Source organism: Thunnus albacares, chromosome 9 (genome assembly GCF_914725855.1).
Source record: "Thunnus albacares chromosome 9, fThuAlb1.1, whole genome shotgun sequence".
Lineage (NCBI taxonomy): Eukaryota > Metazoa > Chordata > Actinopteri > Scombriformes > Scombridae > Thunnus > Thunnus albacares.
Window position 1 is genome coordinate 26,771,698 of NC_058114.1, and position 18,215 is coordinate 26,789,912.

General features: G+C 40.1%; 1 protein-coding gene across 1 annotated transcript; it reads left to right on the plus strand.

Annotated features, from left to right (window-relative positions):
* Window positions 1–1,089: 1,089 nt before the first annotated feature.
* Window positions 1,090–12,697, plus strand: usp46 (ubiquitin specific peptidase 46). The gene is made up of 9 exons (XM_044361647.1): window positions 1,090–1,480; window positions 5,209–5,289; window positions 6,081–6,294; window positions 7,075–7,313; window positions 7,828–7,904; window positions 8,024–8,107; window positions 8,188–8,385; window positions 8,864–8,942; window positions 9,064–12,697. Exons 1-9 carry the CDS (start codon window positions 1,445–1,447, stop codon window positions 9,163–9,165), a joined length of 1,110 nt encoding a protein of 369 aa, XP_044217582.1. The 5' UTR covers window positions 1,090–1,444; the 3' UTR covers window positions 9,166–12,697.
* The last annotated feature ends 5,518 nt before the right edge of the window (window positions 12,698–18,215 follow it).

An 18,215-nucleotide genomic window follows, 5' to 3' on the forward strand; every position in this document is an offset into this window, starting at 1 on the left:
CTTTTTGATTTCATGCTCCGACCGTGTGGAAATCTTTGCAGAGACCCTAAAAACTGATACTTTAGTAACCCTTGATCACTTTAAATCTATGATCAACAATCACTTAACTTCTGTTTGTACTTGTTTTAATTGATTTGTTTTTATATCTTGTATCTTGTTTCCTTTATTAACTGTACTTATACTTGTTTTAATTGATTGTTTTCTTTTATCATGTATCTTTTGTTATTATTTAATTATACTCGACATAATTGTAAATGAGGGCCAGCCCTTAATGATTTTCGAGTTTAAATAAAGGTAATAATAATAATCTCCACTTTCCTAGCATCACTTTTGTTCATTTGTCTTTTAAACAGTCTTGTAAATCCCACCATCCTTATGAAATTGCACTACCAAACATGTTGAGGTGCCCCTTTAATTTTTTTTTAAATGTTTTTTTATGAACAAATCAGTAACTATTAACTATTAGTTGTTTGCATTATTGCTGAAACGAGTAGTGAAAACATATTGTCAACAACTTTAATAATCAATTAATTGAGTAAGTTATTAATCAAGCAAAAGTGTTGCCATGCTCCAGCTTCATTGTGTTTCTGTGTTTTGTATCACTGTGAATTGAACATATTTGGATTTTGGACTGTTGGTTGGACAAAATAAGCAATTTGGAGATCTCAGTTGGGGACACACCGCATGTGAGGGGAATTTTCCAGTATTTTCTGACAGTCTAGAGACTAAATTAATCAATTAATTAAAAACAAACAAACAGATGAATTAGTCAATTTTATTTATATAGCCCAAAATAACAAATCGCAAATTCACACCCTTAGTTACTTCATTAACTGATAACTGAAAACAATCGTTAGTTGCAGCCCTATTGTGTACATCTTTGATAAAACATATTTTGCATATTAGCTTACATCTCTTTAAACACATCCCAATAATAAACTACAACTCCCACAAGCCATTGCTTTAAATAGCTACCGATGATTGGCTGCAGGTCAACTAAGCTTTACCATCCAGTTCTATGTTTGGCTGTCTAATTCTGTCAATCACACACAGAAAATCTCAACCAATCAGCTGTAGAGTTTATCTCAGATGGGCGGGGCTACTGCGCTCCCTCACACAGCAGGCTGGTTTCCTGATTGTTGCTAACAAACCTGCCGCCTGCAACTTCGGCCGTCCACCATTCGCTCATGCATTGACGCTTTCCAGCCGCCGTCTGCGTTAACCGTGTGTGAGGATGGAGCCGTGTCGACGCTGAGTGCAGCTGGACGCTCAGCTCCGTGCTTGCTGCATGGTGCTCCGTGTCTCTCTGCCTGCTTTCTGACGCTCGGGGTTGCAGTCTGGCCTCCAGCCGCGGCTGCGATTTAACTTCATTTCACAGCGTCGCCTTGCTCTCAAGTCATGTTTATTTTATAAAGATGGCGGTGAGGGGGACACTGTAAACTAAATGACTGTCAGAAACATCGCCTCCATTTGTAATATGGTGAGTAATTTGCTGGTTATCTGTGTAGCTATCGATCTGCCTGCAGCCACTGTGTTGAACCTGGTGTGTAATGATGTACATGGGTGAGTCGCCTCCCCCCCTGCACACACACACACATACACACATACACATACACATACACTGTGCAGGATGCAGGCTCTTTATAACCAGCATGCACAGTAAATCTGAGATGTCCTAGTTTAACAGGAAAGGCCTGCATCCCATATCTTGATATGTATGATATGTGTCACAGACCTTTGCACACTAATGCTTCCCGCAGCGTTGACAGTGTTTGTTGCAGCCTGGCGAGACGACACACACTGTGCGGTTTGTGTGTCTGTCACCGGTGACTGACAGGTGAATGAAGCCTTTGACAGCTTGTTGTGATTGCATAATGTGGTGCTACACAGGGCCGGTGACATCCTGGTAGCAGACAGCAGGGATCTGCACTAATCTGTGTTTATGTTGTGTTCAGGGACAGTGAAGAGTGGGTAAGAACAGACTTAAACGGCTCTGCATAATGCTATTGGCCTTCTCTTTATATAGACTGGATACTAATGTCCTGCTTTAATGACATTTTAATAATTTATCACTCTGTATCCTTGCAAAACAAGTCATTCAGTTCAATTCAGATTTTATTTGTATGGCACCACTTTGTACAAAAACAGCAAAAATGTGTTTATAAAAATCTCCATGCATACACACACACACACACACAAACATACATATTGTACAAATACAGTGTGTTCATGTAAGAAAATGCTTGACTTAAAAGAACACAATTGGAGCAGGTCAAAGATCAGCAGGCAAACTGTTCCTTTCTTTAGGTGCATAAATACTGAATGCACTGTGTGACCTGAGAGATCTGCTGGGATAGTAAACTGACAGCATGTCTGATATGTGCTGTGGAGCCAGACCGTTAACCTCTTCCACTCCCACCCTCCTACCATAGACCCATTTCTGCTGGGAAGGAGGACAGGGGATCTTTAGAGGGAGATAGCAGGTCAACACTATATGCCACATTGAAGTGGTATACATCATCTGAAAGCTGGGAACCTGAGGATTCGCTTGTTGTTGCTGAAATACTGGACCAATATCAAAAATTGTTGTCCCCGTTAGTCACTTAGACACAAAAAGGTGGGACAATTGGTTGAAAAAATCCTGAAGTTTCCCTTTAAGTGCTTTGTAAACCAGGAGGAGGGTTTTGAATTGTATTCTGAAAACAAAAGGTAGCCTGTAAAGGTTACGGAGGACTGGAGTGATGTGAATTTTTCTTTGTTTTTTTTTCCTGGTCAGAACTCGTGCGGCTGAGTTCTGAATAAGTTGTAAATTATGGGTTATTTTGTTTAGAAAACCCAAAACAGAGAATTAAAATAGTCCAGCCTGCTCATGACAAAAGTTATGCATGTGTATGTTATGAGTCTTACAAATGGTTATATGATGTCTCAACGGTTACTAGTCAAACCTGCACTTGAAAGGCTTTGTGACAGCCAGTGTGTTATTGCACAGTAAGCTTCTCCAGGTTGCAGAACTGAACGTTATGGTTGATATCACAGCATTTTAAGAATGTTTCTCTAATTTGAATGCAAAATGACATAACTGATGTTTAATGCAATGAACTGTTTTCCACAGTTATGCATTGCACCAGACAAAACTCTTCCTTTGTGCAAAACAAAACCTGCAGTTTATTCATTTTGTAATTTTCAGCTGAAACGCACCTGCAGGCACATAAGCAGCTGTGTGCATGTTTCTCCAGGAGACGTCCTCCAGACATGTTCAAAGATGTATATAAAATACTCTTACTTTGAATAATAATGTGTGTCTGATATGGTTTTTCCACAAAAAAAGAGCCGTTATCTTGTTAAAATCCTCAAAATTACATCTACTCCTTCTCCCTCATTAAATATATCAGATACTATGAATATGCAAATATATTTAATTTCAGAAGTTTAACTGCTGGACACAAGATGTCTCCTACTTCACTGAAAAGTCACTTCTCAGTGTTTGTGCACTGGAGGTTTCACAAATCCTGCTTGTGGGCCCGTCCCTTAAAATTGGATTTTCAGTGAGCGCAGAGAAACTTTCCACTTTCAGCAGACGAATGTGAAAACAGCCTTCTAGTGTCAAACTCTGCACATACATCATTCTGCACAGTGAAGCTCATTTTGCAAGCATATTTTTGAGTGGAGGAGGACTTAAAATGATGAAGGATGCTGTGGCATATTTAGGGCACCAGCACACTGATTCTACCGTTTATTATTTGCAATACGTCTGTTAAGGATCTTGAGGCAAAGCAAGAAGAAAACAAATACATTTTATACTTAAGGTAAGACTGAAAGTTTCCAGCTGCAGACAACAATAATAATAATAAAAGTGACGACAGTGTGTGGGAGCTTCAGTCTTGTTCTGCATTGTTTTCTTTGAGACTATCAAGGATTAAGAATTTTCTTTTTCCTTTTAAATAAATAATGCGGCTGCCTGCTGTTTATAATGAAGCGTTCAAATGTGGTATCAGGTGTCAGTAGGGGTTGCATGGATATTTTGTGTAGATTCCTACAGACTGCCAGGTGAACTAATGCTACATTTTCACTGACTTTTTCCACAAATGTCACCTAGATTTTGTAGAATAAAGGCTTGAGGTCAGTGATTGCATTGTTAGATATCCTTCTGAAGAAAGTGTGTGTGTGTGTGTGTGTACAGTACATGGACTTGTGCCTGCATGTGCGCTGCAGTATGTCAGACTGGAAGCAGCACTCTGGACAAAGAGGCATTCACAGTCTGCTTTGACAGAGAGAAATGACAGTCATTGAAAGTCAAACTAAATTGTCTTCTGTGTTCGCTCAACAAAGCTGCGGTTCATTTGGGAAAAAAAGCTTTGAGCTCTGAAAAGTGAAAAGGCTCTGACATGAGATAAGTGGTCTGTTTCAGCAATCAGGCGTAAAATACCGCTGACTTTTGACATGGGTGCACCAATTTAGACCATATCCTTTTTCTACTTTGATGGAAAGTTTTTTTTTGCCTGGCTGCCAAAGGAATCGAGATAAGCTGTAATATTCTGTGGGAAACTGAGACCTTGAAATTTGACCAAAAGGATGGTTTATGATTTAAAGTGTATGAGAGATAGGCCTCTATATTTGGTTTAGCCTGGTAGTACTCGTTAACTATCCAAACTTTCCATATTAATTTGCTTATACATACATGGAAATACTGGCTCTCATCTTAGCCTTGTAAGCACAATGAGTAAACTGTGTTATATGAGCTGCATGTTGCGTAAATGTGACGATAACATTAGTTAAAGGCAGAATGAGTAGGATTTGTCGGTTGCGGTTTTTAAACACGACATTCAAAGTTGACCCGTCCTCCCCGGCTCAATGACACCAGAAGTGCTATGTCGCTATGTTCTTATAGAGTCCCGCCCTCACACCTTGCGCGCTGTCATTGGCTTGGGGGCTACACACCCGCTGCTCAAAGGATGACGCCCAGAAACGTCCCGAACACAGCAAAATAAGAAAATACAGGCAGAGGGCGAAGTCTCTGCAGATACCGACACCGCCACACACTTCTAGTGGGTCATAAGTGATGGTTGAGAGGGATTATTTTTGTATGAGTCTATACATTGTTGTTTTTAGGAAAGTTCTCCTCATTCTACCTTTAATGTTGTGCAGAATGTTCTCACAAAGCACATTTTCATGTTTTCATGTCTCATGTTTTCTCTCTGGTCCTTTCAGGGCACCAATGCCTCTGCTCTGGAGAAAGACATCGGCCCGGAGCAATTCCCAATCAATGAACACTACTTTGGATTGGTCAATGTAAGCATCACTAAATCCTCTCTTACATGAACAAAGGTCATTGCCAAAAAACACTGGTGTCATTTTTCAAAACAGACAAGCTAGAACGGGACCCCGATGAGTCACATGTTCTCTACAGGACAGCTAGTATTGAAAATAACAGGTTGTGTTGTTTTTGGATCTGTTGGCCAATCTAGTGTGATTCTGTTTCATTAATGTCATTTGAACAAATGTTAACAGGATAAGCTGGTACTGACAAGTCAGTACATTTTGCCAACTATTTGGTGGTGCATACAAAAAGACAGAACAAACAGACAAAATACAGAAAAAACACATGACAAATGAGGAAAAAACAACATTACATAACAAAATCATTTATCAGTAATTCATGATTGTAAAAATGAACATTAGAACAACTTCAAACTTCCAAATACTTCAAATAAAGTGCCTAATACTAACTAATAAAATGTTCTTCTGGCATTTTAAGACAATTAAGAACCTCAGACATATCACAGTGATGGTTACATAACTGACATTTCAAAAAACTAAATTATTGCAAATAACATGAAGGTAAAAGAAGGAAGTGACATTAAAAGAAAAACGATGTTTGATTTTCTAGCAAAGACTTTGCTTTACTTTTTTTCTGACATCATTTCTACCACTGCTTCTCTTTATGATCTCCTGAGCTGTGACCTTGCTCAGAAAGGTCTCACATATTCTAATTGGAAAAGTTCTTGTTGCATGTTTATAAATGAATCGTTTCCCTAATCGTTTTTTTTTTCTTCCTGTTTCTTCTTCCTCTCTCCTGTCAGTTTGGAAACACATGCTACTGTAACTCAGTGCTGCAGGCGCTCTACTTCTGCCGGCCTTTCCGGGAGAACGTGCTGGCCTACAAAGCCCAGCAGAAGAAGAAGGAGAACCTGCTCACATGCCTGGCTGACCTCTTCCACTCCATCGCCACACAGAAGAAGAAAGTGGGCGTCATCCCGCCCAAGAAGTTCATCTCCCGCCTACGGAAGGAGAACGGTGAGAGATCATGCCCGGTGAAAGTCGTAAAAGAGTCGTAAAACAGTTCCAATCTGCTGTTATGGCTCGGTTGCGGTTTTGTGTCTTGTATTCGAAGCGATGTTGTCTTTAATGTAGTCTGAATATCAGAGGTGAAGGGCAGGTGCATGTTGGTGGTAAGGTCATTCAGAGAGTAGAGCTGACAGAGAGGCCGACTGTTCTCTGCTGTCCATATTGAGGAAGCTCTTTATGCGAATGAACAATGCCATCTCTGTTGGGACTGAGCTTTTGGTCAGCTGCCTCCTCTCTGGACCTTTTTTTTTTTTTTTCCCCTCCTTCTCCTGACTCTCCACTTCTCAGTTTCACCTTTCACATACAGATCTGTCAAAACAGGAGTGTGTGTATGGATGTTTGTAATATCGGTAAAGCTTTCTGGTTTAATCAACCTGATCTACAGTGGATTTCTCATGGCAGAAATTCTCAGAATAGATTTTAGATAGCGGGGAAAGCGCAGGTGTAACTAATCACAGTAATGATGGTTCTGTTTAGGTTGGTATGCCGGTGAGCCAGCAATCATTAATGTTATCAATTACAGCTGTGCTTGTCAGAATGTCCTCAGTGAAAAAGGTCTATTATTGATCACATTGACACTCAACACACTGTGCAGCAATATGATATACAGAAATATTAATATTAGATTGAGTATTGGCAGAAAATCAGTAGTAAATGAATGGAATCAAGATTTGGACAACCCCATCATCTCCCCCTTGTGAGTTATCTCCCTTTACCTTCACCCTCCAGATCTGTTTGACAACTACATGCAGCAGGATGCCCACGAATTTCTCAACTACCTGCTAAACACGGTGGCCGACATCCTGCAGGAGGAGAAGAAGCAGGAAAAGCAGAACGGACGCCTCAAGAACAACGGCACCGCCATCACCACGGAGACCGAGACAGAGAACAAGACAGAGCCCACGTGGGTTCACGATATCTTCCAAGGCACACTGACCAATGAGACACGCTGCCTCAACTGTGAAACGGTGTGTGGCTGTATTTGCTCGGGTTGTATATTTTATGTTCTGCTTGATTACTGATTACAGTTCAACAATTGTCCTTTCATACATTATCTGTCAGTCCTTGAGTCACCCCTGAATAAGAGATCCCTCCTGAATGAGTGTGAAAAAAGGGATGATCCCTTTGCAGAGATGCTGAGAGATGAGAAAAAAAAAAGAGAGATGTAGTGAGCAACCCTGGTGGGCTCTGGCCACCCACTTTACATCAGGGCTGCCAGAGGCTTTGTCCTCAAAACGGTAAGGGCGAACAGTGGGACGGGTTGCCCTGAACAACCTCTGCAAACACCAAGCCGCTGCTCTGCAGAGACAAAAGCTGCTCAGTGTAATAAGCATTTCAAAGACTGTGTGTGTATGTGTGTGTGTGTGTGTGTGTGTGTAGCTGTGGGCGGGTGGGTGCTCTGTCACAGCGGCGCAGGCTTATCCTCACTGACTCAGTCAAAGACAGTTCAGTGACATCACTGTCCCTCCCTCTCTTTGACAGGTGAGCAGCAAAGATGAAGATTTTCTGGATCTTTCTGTGGATGTGGAGCAGAACACATCAATAACACACTGTCTCAGGTAGTATTGATTTTTGTTATACATTCAGTCAAACCTAAAAGGCTGTAAGTAGACCATACTCCCTTTTGGGTGAGCGAGATCGAATAACCAAGCCTCCTGTGGCATGCTGTCCTCTCCAGGGACTTCAGTAACACAGAGACATTGTGCAGTGAATACAAATACTACTGTGAGACATGCTGCAGCAAGCAGGAAGCACAGAAACGGTCAGTAACGCACTACGCTAAATACCACCCTGATGTGTGCGAAAACACACACTCATCTGACTTTGTGCGGCTCTCTACAGGATGCGTGTGAAGAAGCTTCCTATGATCCTGGCGCTTCACTTGAAGAGGTTCAAGTACATGGAGCAGCTGCACCGCTACACCAAGCTGTCCTATCGAGTGGTTTTCCCCCTAGAGCTCCGTCTGTTCAACACATCTGGAGATGCAGTCAACTTGGATCGCATGTATGATCTAGTGGCTGTGGTGGTTCACTGTGGCAGGTACAGTATATTGATTACCGGCGCCAAAATAAAAGACCAGGATGTTAAGATAATATCCTAGTGCCAGGTCTTAAGATACAACAACACGACAAAGCAGACTTAAGATTTGCTGAAGTGCAAAGCAGGTCTGGCCAAGGTCATCCACACACACACACACACACGGGCCATTGATTCTCATTGTATCCAATCACTCTATTCTATGTAATATTAAAATAACAGTTCGATATTCTGGGAAATACACTTTGCTTTCTAGCTCAGAGTTAGATGAGAAGATCAATACAACTCTATCGGTCTATTAAATGTGAAACTACAGTCAACAGTTGGTTAGCTTAGCATAAGTCCAAGTCTGTCCTAATACAATGACAATGAGTATTTGTTCGGGAATGTTGCTTGCTGAAAGCTTAAACAGAAGCAGTGCAACGTGTGAGTTCTGAGATGCAACATGTATAAAAGAGAGTCACTGTCTCTGTTTCCACAGTGGTCCAAACAGAGGTCATTACATCACCATAGTGAAGAGTCATGGCTTCTGGCTGCTGTTTGACGATGACATCGTGGAGGTGCGTCACCCACGCTATCCTTGGCCTATTATTGTCTTCTTGATGTTCCTTGACTCACCTGTTTGTATCATTTCATATTGTTTGTGCTATCAGTCAACCGTGTCTCTCTTGTGTCGTGCAGAAAATTGACGCCCAGGCCATCGAGGAGTTTTATGGGCTTACCTCAGACATCTCTAAGAACTCTGAGTCGGGATACATCCTCTTCTACCAGTCCAGGGAGTGACTGGAGCTGGATCAGTGACACAGGAAGAGACTGAGCAGGATGAGACCTGTTTGTTTGTTTTTTTTTTTACCTTTACAAACCCAGACTCCTGCCACCTCCACCCCATCCTCCTCCTCCCCTCCTCCATGTCAGACCTCTTCTGACGTATGTGCCAATCCTCTACCCTCAGCGCCTGCCCCTGGGGTTTTTTTTTTTTTTTTCCTGTTCCTCATCTCTCTCTGTATAATTTGCTTCTCATGTTTTAGTCACCTGCATCTGGACTGCACTTTAAAAGAAAGGCAAAAAAAAATGCTCTACAGCATGACAGAAACAAAAAGGAGTCTACATCCACATCAAACCCTGCTCCCTTTGGTGTAGGCTGGTAGGAGAAGCCTGCAGAGGTGATTCACTACCAGGATGATGATGGGGTGAAGGGTCTGGTTCACATACAGACAGACGGTTGTCAGAAATTGTACTATATCATTTATATGTATATAAGGTCTACTTCCATTAGGTGTCCCCCCCCCCCCCCCCTTTTCATTAGGGCTATTTCCCCACATCACTGTCCAGTCCTTTGATATGTTCATGTCCCTGGTGGATGCATGAGAAGTGAATGAAGTTGGAGACAAACACTGTATAATAGGCACAGATAGATTTCATGCATTTCTAATGGTTTTGAAGCAATACCTTAGCATTAATTAGCAAGAACTCACATGCTGAAAACTACCTAAAATGATTAACTCTTGACAGTACGAAGGTCGTCTTTATCCCGTAGAGAATCACTCTATGAGCTGCTGCCTGTCTAACCAGATATGATCCAATACTTTTAACACTTGATCCAACAACACTACACACGAAAGGACATACTGCTGTTTTTAACATTAGCAGACCTTTCTCTATCAAATGGATCTCCATTCAGATCAGCTGAATCTTTATAATTTTTTATTCTGATATTAAAAAAAAAACCCTATTTATTGAACTTAACATATTTATTACTGTTATTCGTAATGCTGACTGCTTGTTAATGAAGGTTTGTGTGTGTAATAAGGCTCATTTCAGAGCTGCGTATGTTAAGACTTATTGTCTAAGCTTTCATGGTGTATTTAATACACAACTTGATAGGACAGCTATGGCTGGGTTGCAACAAAAAAAAATTGGTTTTATCAGTTTGTTGTTCGCATGTCACGTGAAAAGATGAGACAGATTAACATGATGCAAGAGAGACAAAACCCACAACTGCCTAATCTTTTGATTGACATTAAAAAAAGGAGAAAATAGTGCAATAACAGGGGAAGATATTCACTGTGGAATTACCCCGTGAGACTTGATATACAGTACATTTAAATGTTAGTGCTAGACGTGTTTCTTAGCAGCTGATCTTTTCCCAGTGCTTTGTGTTTGTGTGACCATGATCAAAATAATACTCCCCTTTTTAACACATATAATGTCCACTACCTGCTGGGATGTTTGCTGCAACATTCTGTCATCCATCTCTTTTTGCAACCTTACATGGCATTGTCTTTTTCTTTTATTATTACTCCTATGTTGAACTACAGCTTTTTTCTTGATTTGTCTCTGACTTTGATAACGTGACTTGTGTATTTCATATGTAGGACATGCTCCCGTACAGGTAAAATTCATGTTTCAATGTTAATTAATACAATATCCCTCGTAGATGATCTTCTCTTTGGCCTATTCCCCAGGGTTTGTTGCCATGTCCTGTATAGTACAACATCAAACGCCTTGTTTTCATGTCAATGACATTCCTATTTGCTGCACATCAGAGGATATTACCATTTCAAACACATCTCATTTTAAATAAGAGGTAGGAATAGGATTAATTTGGTAGCTTAGTATCTGTGTCTAAACAGGAAAGACAGAATTTAAGGTGAAAAAAGTGAAACTTGGGATGTTGAATGCACTTGTTTCTGCTGTCTCTTCCATTTAGTCTGTTACTGGATGAAGTCATGAGGAATATGTGCCAAACTGGAGTCGATATTGACCTTGCAACATGTCTTTAACAGAACATTATTTTCTTTGTAAAGATACAACTGTACATATATATTATGTAGAAAACACTTCTGGAAATAGGAAAATATTTTTTTAAAGTGAAGATCTTAAAATGTAAAAACAAAAAACACTCATGACAAAGATTTTAGCTTACCGTTGACCATAAATGGAACCCTGTTAAGAAATACTGTGCTATTTACAATCACTCAATCACATAATCAATCAGAGAATCATACAGAATCACCAACTGTCATATTATTGCCGTTCTTGTCGGGTTTAACTGAACCAGGGTAAAGAGCGTTAGAAGGAATAGTCCGAGACATTTTAGACCCGGGTGAGAAGAAAGAGACTCTCAATGCGCTGATCTTCCATTAACACTTATGCACTCGCCCTCACTGAGATGCTCAGTTGTTGCACTTGGTCTAATTTATCTTACTGTGATAGTGTTCTACCTAGGAGAGCTCCACCAGGTGGGATCTGATTGAGCTTGTGGGAGGGAAGGCGGAGATGATTCTGACTCTCCATTTGGCTGTAAACTGAAAGTGCACTTTATTAGTGATGAGCTTCAATACTTTAACATGAAGAACCACAGTCTAAGGCCCAATCCCAATGTCCATACTCACGGACTTTGAGGCGCGTTCCTGCTAAGTCTGCGAGGGCTTAGGGCTGTCCCACTGTCAAATCATCAAATGCATGAGGGCTCTCGCAGAATTTTTGAGCCCTTTATGCAAACTTTCTGTAAGTCCGCATTTCCACAGACTTTTGCTGCCTTCAAATGCAACTCTTGAGCTCGTGGTTTATGACATGGGAAGTCATGCATGTACATGATATGCTTGGTGTTCAAGTGGTTAAGTTGTAAGAACACCGCTGTGAGGCTACAAGGACGCCAGAAGCTAGCTACATTAGCTAATATTAACGTTACTGTTGGTGTCTAGAAGCCACCAAGGCCAACAGTTTAGCTAGCGAGTGAGCTGGTAACACAATGCAGGAAATGCAAAGACATAATTACAGAGGAGGATAAGGCCATTGGGAATATTAACATTTTCCTCAGACATATAAAATTACTAAGAAAAAATTAAATATATTAACTTATCATCCACTGCAAAATGAACTTCCATGGCCTCCGCCATTTCTGAAGATGTCAACAACACGTCACAACTCGTGAACTCAGAGCTTTCCGAAAATTTTCACTTCTGAAGTGAATACCACAACAGGGGTTCATATGGACTCGTCTCATGAACACGGTAAACACGACTCTATTTTTGTAGGCAGCATTTGCCTGATGGAATTACCCACAGTACATGGTGTGACGTTAAATACAGGGTTAACAAGGGAAGCCCAGAAGCGTTTAAAAAAAAAAAAAAAAAAAAGATTATATACCATTTCGAGCCCTTGCAGCCTCTCGCACCACACCAGGTGATGTCAATTAAGTCTGTGAGGGTTCAGGCCTTAGGGGGGACATTGAGATTGGGCCTAAAACACTCATTTTGAGTTTTGTTTTGTTTTGTTTTTTTCTTCTGTTCAATAAAAATGACTATCAACTGATTTGCTGGAGTGTTTATGTTTATTGCCCAGCTGCTTCCTGAATGGGAAGATGAACCGTTTTAGACACAATTGCTTCCTCTCGTCATTAACTAAATGTCCTTCATCCCCTCGGCCATTTCTGCTCTAAATAAATCACACTAGGCACATACTGATGTATTCACACTTGAACTGTCTTTTTACAGTATTGATGTTAGCGTTCATGACTTATTTTACTATGTTTTTACTGTTTCTACTACGTTATTGTTATGTTTGTCTATCTTTTTCTTTGATTGTCAAAGAGGATTTTCTGTTACTATGTGACAGACAAAGTTTCTTGAATCTTGAATTTTACTAACAGGAAATGATTTGTGCAGAGATGCTGGTCAATCAGACTTTGTAATGTCACTGGCAATTCAATTTCACAAACATATCAAAACATTTCCCCAGAGATGTTATTTATTTTTTTCAAAGCTGCGTTAACACAGCTCCTCCATTTGTTTTGCTTGTTGTGGGAGAAGCATTTCCTGTCCATCAACAGCACACTCAGCTGTTAAACATGATTATAATATTAACAAACAAGCTGATTGTTTTTAGTATACTTTCCTATGTCAATTTTCTAATGTGAACATAATACACACTCAAAACCTACTTAGAAATATTATGGAATTACAACACAGCTTTAGTGCTATTCCTGTATTTCCATCCTTTGAGAGCATCCGGATAACATTTTTCATTACAAGGATATTACCCAGACAACATTAAGGCTACACTCGTCTCAGGAAGAAGATCATGGGGAGAGAACATTATCACAACCATTTGTCACCTCTACGGCATCCAAGCCTGTGTAGAAGACATCAAAAGAATTGTCCTGTTTGATTTGGTTTTCACTGAAAATTAGACAACATGTCTATCTTCACAGCTATCAGCTTAGTGTCCTCTCAGTCACCCTGAAACCTCCAATAATCCTCCAGGAGGAAGAATACAACAGCTGCCAGGAGTCTGGCACAATCTTTAATCTGTGTTGATACTTCCACCTTTTTTTCTTTTCTCTCGCATCTTTTTCACCTTCAACTCTCTGACTACCCTCCCTTTGGAGGCTGCATTCAACAAAACAACGCAGTAGACTATTTCTTTATTCATGTGTCACACACATCCTGTATCACACACGTCAGTAAGTCATTAACAATGTTGTGTTCACCAATTTAAAGGATAAAATGACATCTCAAACTACTTTTATGATTCGCAAAGCACCATAGCATGTGCGTCATATTTTCTACTTTGCCGGGCTTCAAAGGACCCCGACTCACAAATTATTTTAATTACACATAATTATAATAATCATCTGCATCATTAGCTCATTCACATTAACTGAACATTCATGACTACCGGTATGTTGATTGGGGGAAAAGCCCACTGCGTGTTAGATTAGCAGATAAAATACACAAACTGCACATTTAATGATAGTTTTTGACATGATGGCAAGATTTTGTTTGTTGGTCAACAATGTTCACAACCATGTCTCATAATCATCATTATACAACACTAGAGTGGGATTGTGTTGATCACAGGATTTCCCGGTGTGATTTTTCGGTGGTCCAACCAGTGTGGAGTATGATTTGAGGCACAACAAGACGAGGGGGCAACTGAGGATGTTCGTCTTCTGTGGTCATTTCTTGTTAGATTTAGAAGTGAAACCACAGAGAAAACCGCAGGTGGTCTCGGACATGATACTGACCTCTCACTCTGTTTCTATGAAAAGAGCCTGGGCACTTCTCAGAAACACTTCCATCTCCTACAGAGAGCTGCACAGAAAGATAAACTAAACACCCAAACACACACACTCACACAATATGTTACAAAAAATGACCTAGTTATCAGCACATTTCGGAAGACCTTCAGCCTCTTCCCAGAAAAGTGTCCGTAATAGGAAGCAACAAAAAATGCAGCAAACTCTCTGAGCAACAATGAGACAAAGTATAATTTTGTTAAGTATGAGTTCCATTTTTGTACAAGGATGTTTACCGACAAGAAAGGATAGAAAGTGTTCCTGCTAAGGAAGAAAGAGGATGTTTGCAGACGAAATATCACTCTGATAGTTCCGTTTTTAATGAGCTTGTTTACATTTTCTTGGACCAGAGGATACAATGTTTATTCAGCGTCTCCTTTTAATACTGTGCCCGCATGCACTGCCTTATTCTGACATCAGTTCCAAAGAAATGAAGACTGTATACAGAAGAATCTATTTTAATGCTATACTCAATAAAATCATGCAACACAGTCCTAAGACCTTAGTCACGGCTATTTTGGTGGTAGCCATATTGGAAAAGGCCAAAATTAACCTGCTATTTGTTACAAATTATTGGAACAGTGCTCTAAAAATAAAAGTTTGATGTGAATTCCTTGGCAAAGTCCCCAGAGAGAGGATGGTTCAGTGACCTCCATTTAGTCTGTGTGAGCAAGTAACCAGTTTATAATGTGTGTCACTATGAGTCCTTTTTCTGCATAGTCCCTTATATAGTTCACAAAAGATACTAAAGCTATGTCATGATTAGATAATGATAGCTCATCAGTTTGCCAATGCCAAGCTGAAATAATTGACTGGCAATAAGAGATTCAATTTTTACTAATACAATGTCCAGAAAACAACATGCAGCATATGTTTGATTCTAAAATTGATCCTATAAGAGTTATGTGGTGAACAACAGCTTCATGCAGCCCCTAAATAGGGCATTTATATAAGCCCACAGTGAGATGCCCTCCTTAACTACACACACTGACTTAGTCACTCACCAATAACCACTTGTCTCTCTTGTCTAGCTCTAGTTTTCTAACCGACACTTCACTGACTATGTGTTGGTGTAAGTGTTTCAGCAGTAGACTAAGATCCGACTGATCTATTTTTCTCTGTGGCCCCAAGAACCAGACGGTGATGCTCAGAGTGTGGAACGTGTTGGACAAGAGGAAAGTGTTACACAAAGTGTCAGTCACAAATATCCGCTATTCTGTAAAAAAACAAAAAAACAAAAACAAAAACCTGTAAAGCTTTCTGCTCTTCAGCACACCCACTAAAATCCCTTTAGTAATCACACACAAAGGGAGAGTCAGATCTTATCTGTATGAAAGTAATAGAACATGTTTTGATAGTTAACTTGGTGAAATTCAATATGCTTAATGTGTAATATGTTAGATAACTGGGGCTTGTTTTCTTCTAGTCTTATTGTAAGCTTTGAAAAAAGTTGGCCAAGGCTATATCACCCTTATTCCTCTGGCAACCTGCTGTCTGATACCAGAGAAATCTGAGATTCCATCAAAGATACTCCACAGAGAACCAGAGCAGAGCAAACATCAATAAACAATTACCCTGTTCATTCTGAGACTGTAAACAGACAAGATCTTCCTAAGAAATTTGGTGGACTTGTATAGTTTAACAGAATGTTGTACGTCAAAGAGTCAGTCTTGCAGGGAAGGCAATGCATTGCACTGAGAAGAGGGCACAAACAACTCTTAACTATTAGTAAAAAAAAAAAAAAAAGAAAAGATGATGAAGACGAAGAATAGAAAGAGAAAGAGAAAGAGTAAAAAAAGCTGCCTTATAAAGCCAGCACCTAGATACCCATACCATCTTATGGGAAATATGGTCATATAGTAACTTTGAGAGACACATCATAGATGTTACAAGTATTTAGTCATTTTCTAATTTTTAATATCAACTTTAAAAATGTTATCTATTACTGTTGCTGTATCAATATCAGTAAGCTAAAGACTAGAACAAGAATCCCACTATACTTCCAGTGCAATGAATGAATTACTGAGTGACTGAGTGGTTACAGTGGCAGTCATGCAGGTGTGCTTCTGTCCCTTCATGTGTCCATATTGTGAGTAAATGCAAACACTGCAGCCAGTTCAGTGCTGCGTCATCTCTCTGACGACACTGCAGTCACATTCCCTTCTTTACGGTACATTTGTTGACATCTTGGGTATTCAAAGGGAAATCTCCTGTCATGCTTACAGACGTATTCACATTGTACAAGCTGTAGTAACCGTACTGAGGGCACTATATGACCTGAACATTACAGCACAACCACTGACAATCTTAGACATGGAAACAGTTATACATCTCAGTGTGTCACATTTATACGTTGCCATGTAAAAATAGTGCAAAGCATAATGAGTGAATGAGGCACTGAAGGTTACAGGTTATTAAAAAGGCCTTTAATGAAAATGATAAGTGAGGAAATATCACTCCAATATCAATATTTTGCAGGAAATATTCATCTGTCCAGATGGAGATGTATCATTGACCATCCTGATGCAATTTATGATTGCGTGGCATTTTCCTGACACATGTTGACGTCCAGATGGTTGTTGTTTGCAATAAAAGAGAAAAGATCAGGATGTTCAGAGTGGAAATGAGACTGGGAGAGAATTTGAATTATTTTCATTCAGGTGTTTTTAAAGTCCTTTGTGTTGTTGCCAAGATTGTGTTCGCAGCTAAGTAAATAAGCTGCAAATATTCTTCCTAATTATGTTGAAATATTCTCTTACTAAAAAGCGCTTGTATTTTCGATTTTGAGACGTAATGACAACACACAGGAAATACCTGCTCTCATATTGTATTGATTGTTTTTGTTACACACAGGAAGAGCGGTTTCTAACTACATCATCTTCCTTAAATGACCTCCTGGGACACTTCCTAGTACTTTTTCCAGCTCACCAAATCAGCTTAGGCCCTTAGTCAGCAAGTCATGACCAGCAACCATGACCTTTGTGTTTGTCAGGAGGAGCTACCACAGCCTTCCCACCAGTCATACCCCCTCTATCTGCTCTATTTTTTACTTCTCTGTTGTAGAAGTAATATTTATGTCTCTGTCCCTTTTTGGAGACTGACAGTGGGGCAACATTGAGGGGCATCTGGTAGGACACAAGCACTGAACAGCTCTGTGTTGGTTCAGGGGCCCCGGGCACACAGGCATGCATATATCACAGGAGCTCAGCCGGAAAGTGTTTGTCCCACTAGGACAATTAACAAGTTCATGTTAAGTGAGAAGGTATGTTCATTCATCAGGTGCTCATTGTTAGCAGTATTTCACTGTTAAAGAAACTTGGATGCAAAAAGATTAATTATTGTGTTGAGCTGCCATCTAGTGGTGAGATTTGGTCACTTATTGCAGGACAGCTCATGAGAAACCAACACATTTCTGTAAGTTCCCTTATCCCCCTTAGTGCCCTCTTATCATATTTGATCATTCACAATTAAACACAGAAAACTAAATATATTCATCAATCAAAACGTCATCTTATTGATGTTGTATTGTGGTGTTGAAACAATGTTCAGCCTCTTCAGTGTTTCTTTTCTTTGAAAAAACTTTCAAAGCTTTCCCCCAGTGACAGTTTCACCTCATCACATCTATTAGAGACAAAAATAGACAAAAGACAGAGACAGACAGATCCAAAGACATGGTGGTGTGTTCAGTCAGTTCAAGTGAAGCTGAAAATACTCTGTACCCCTGGAGGTCAAACCACCACAGCCACAAGAA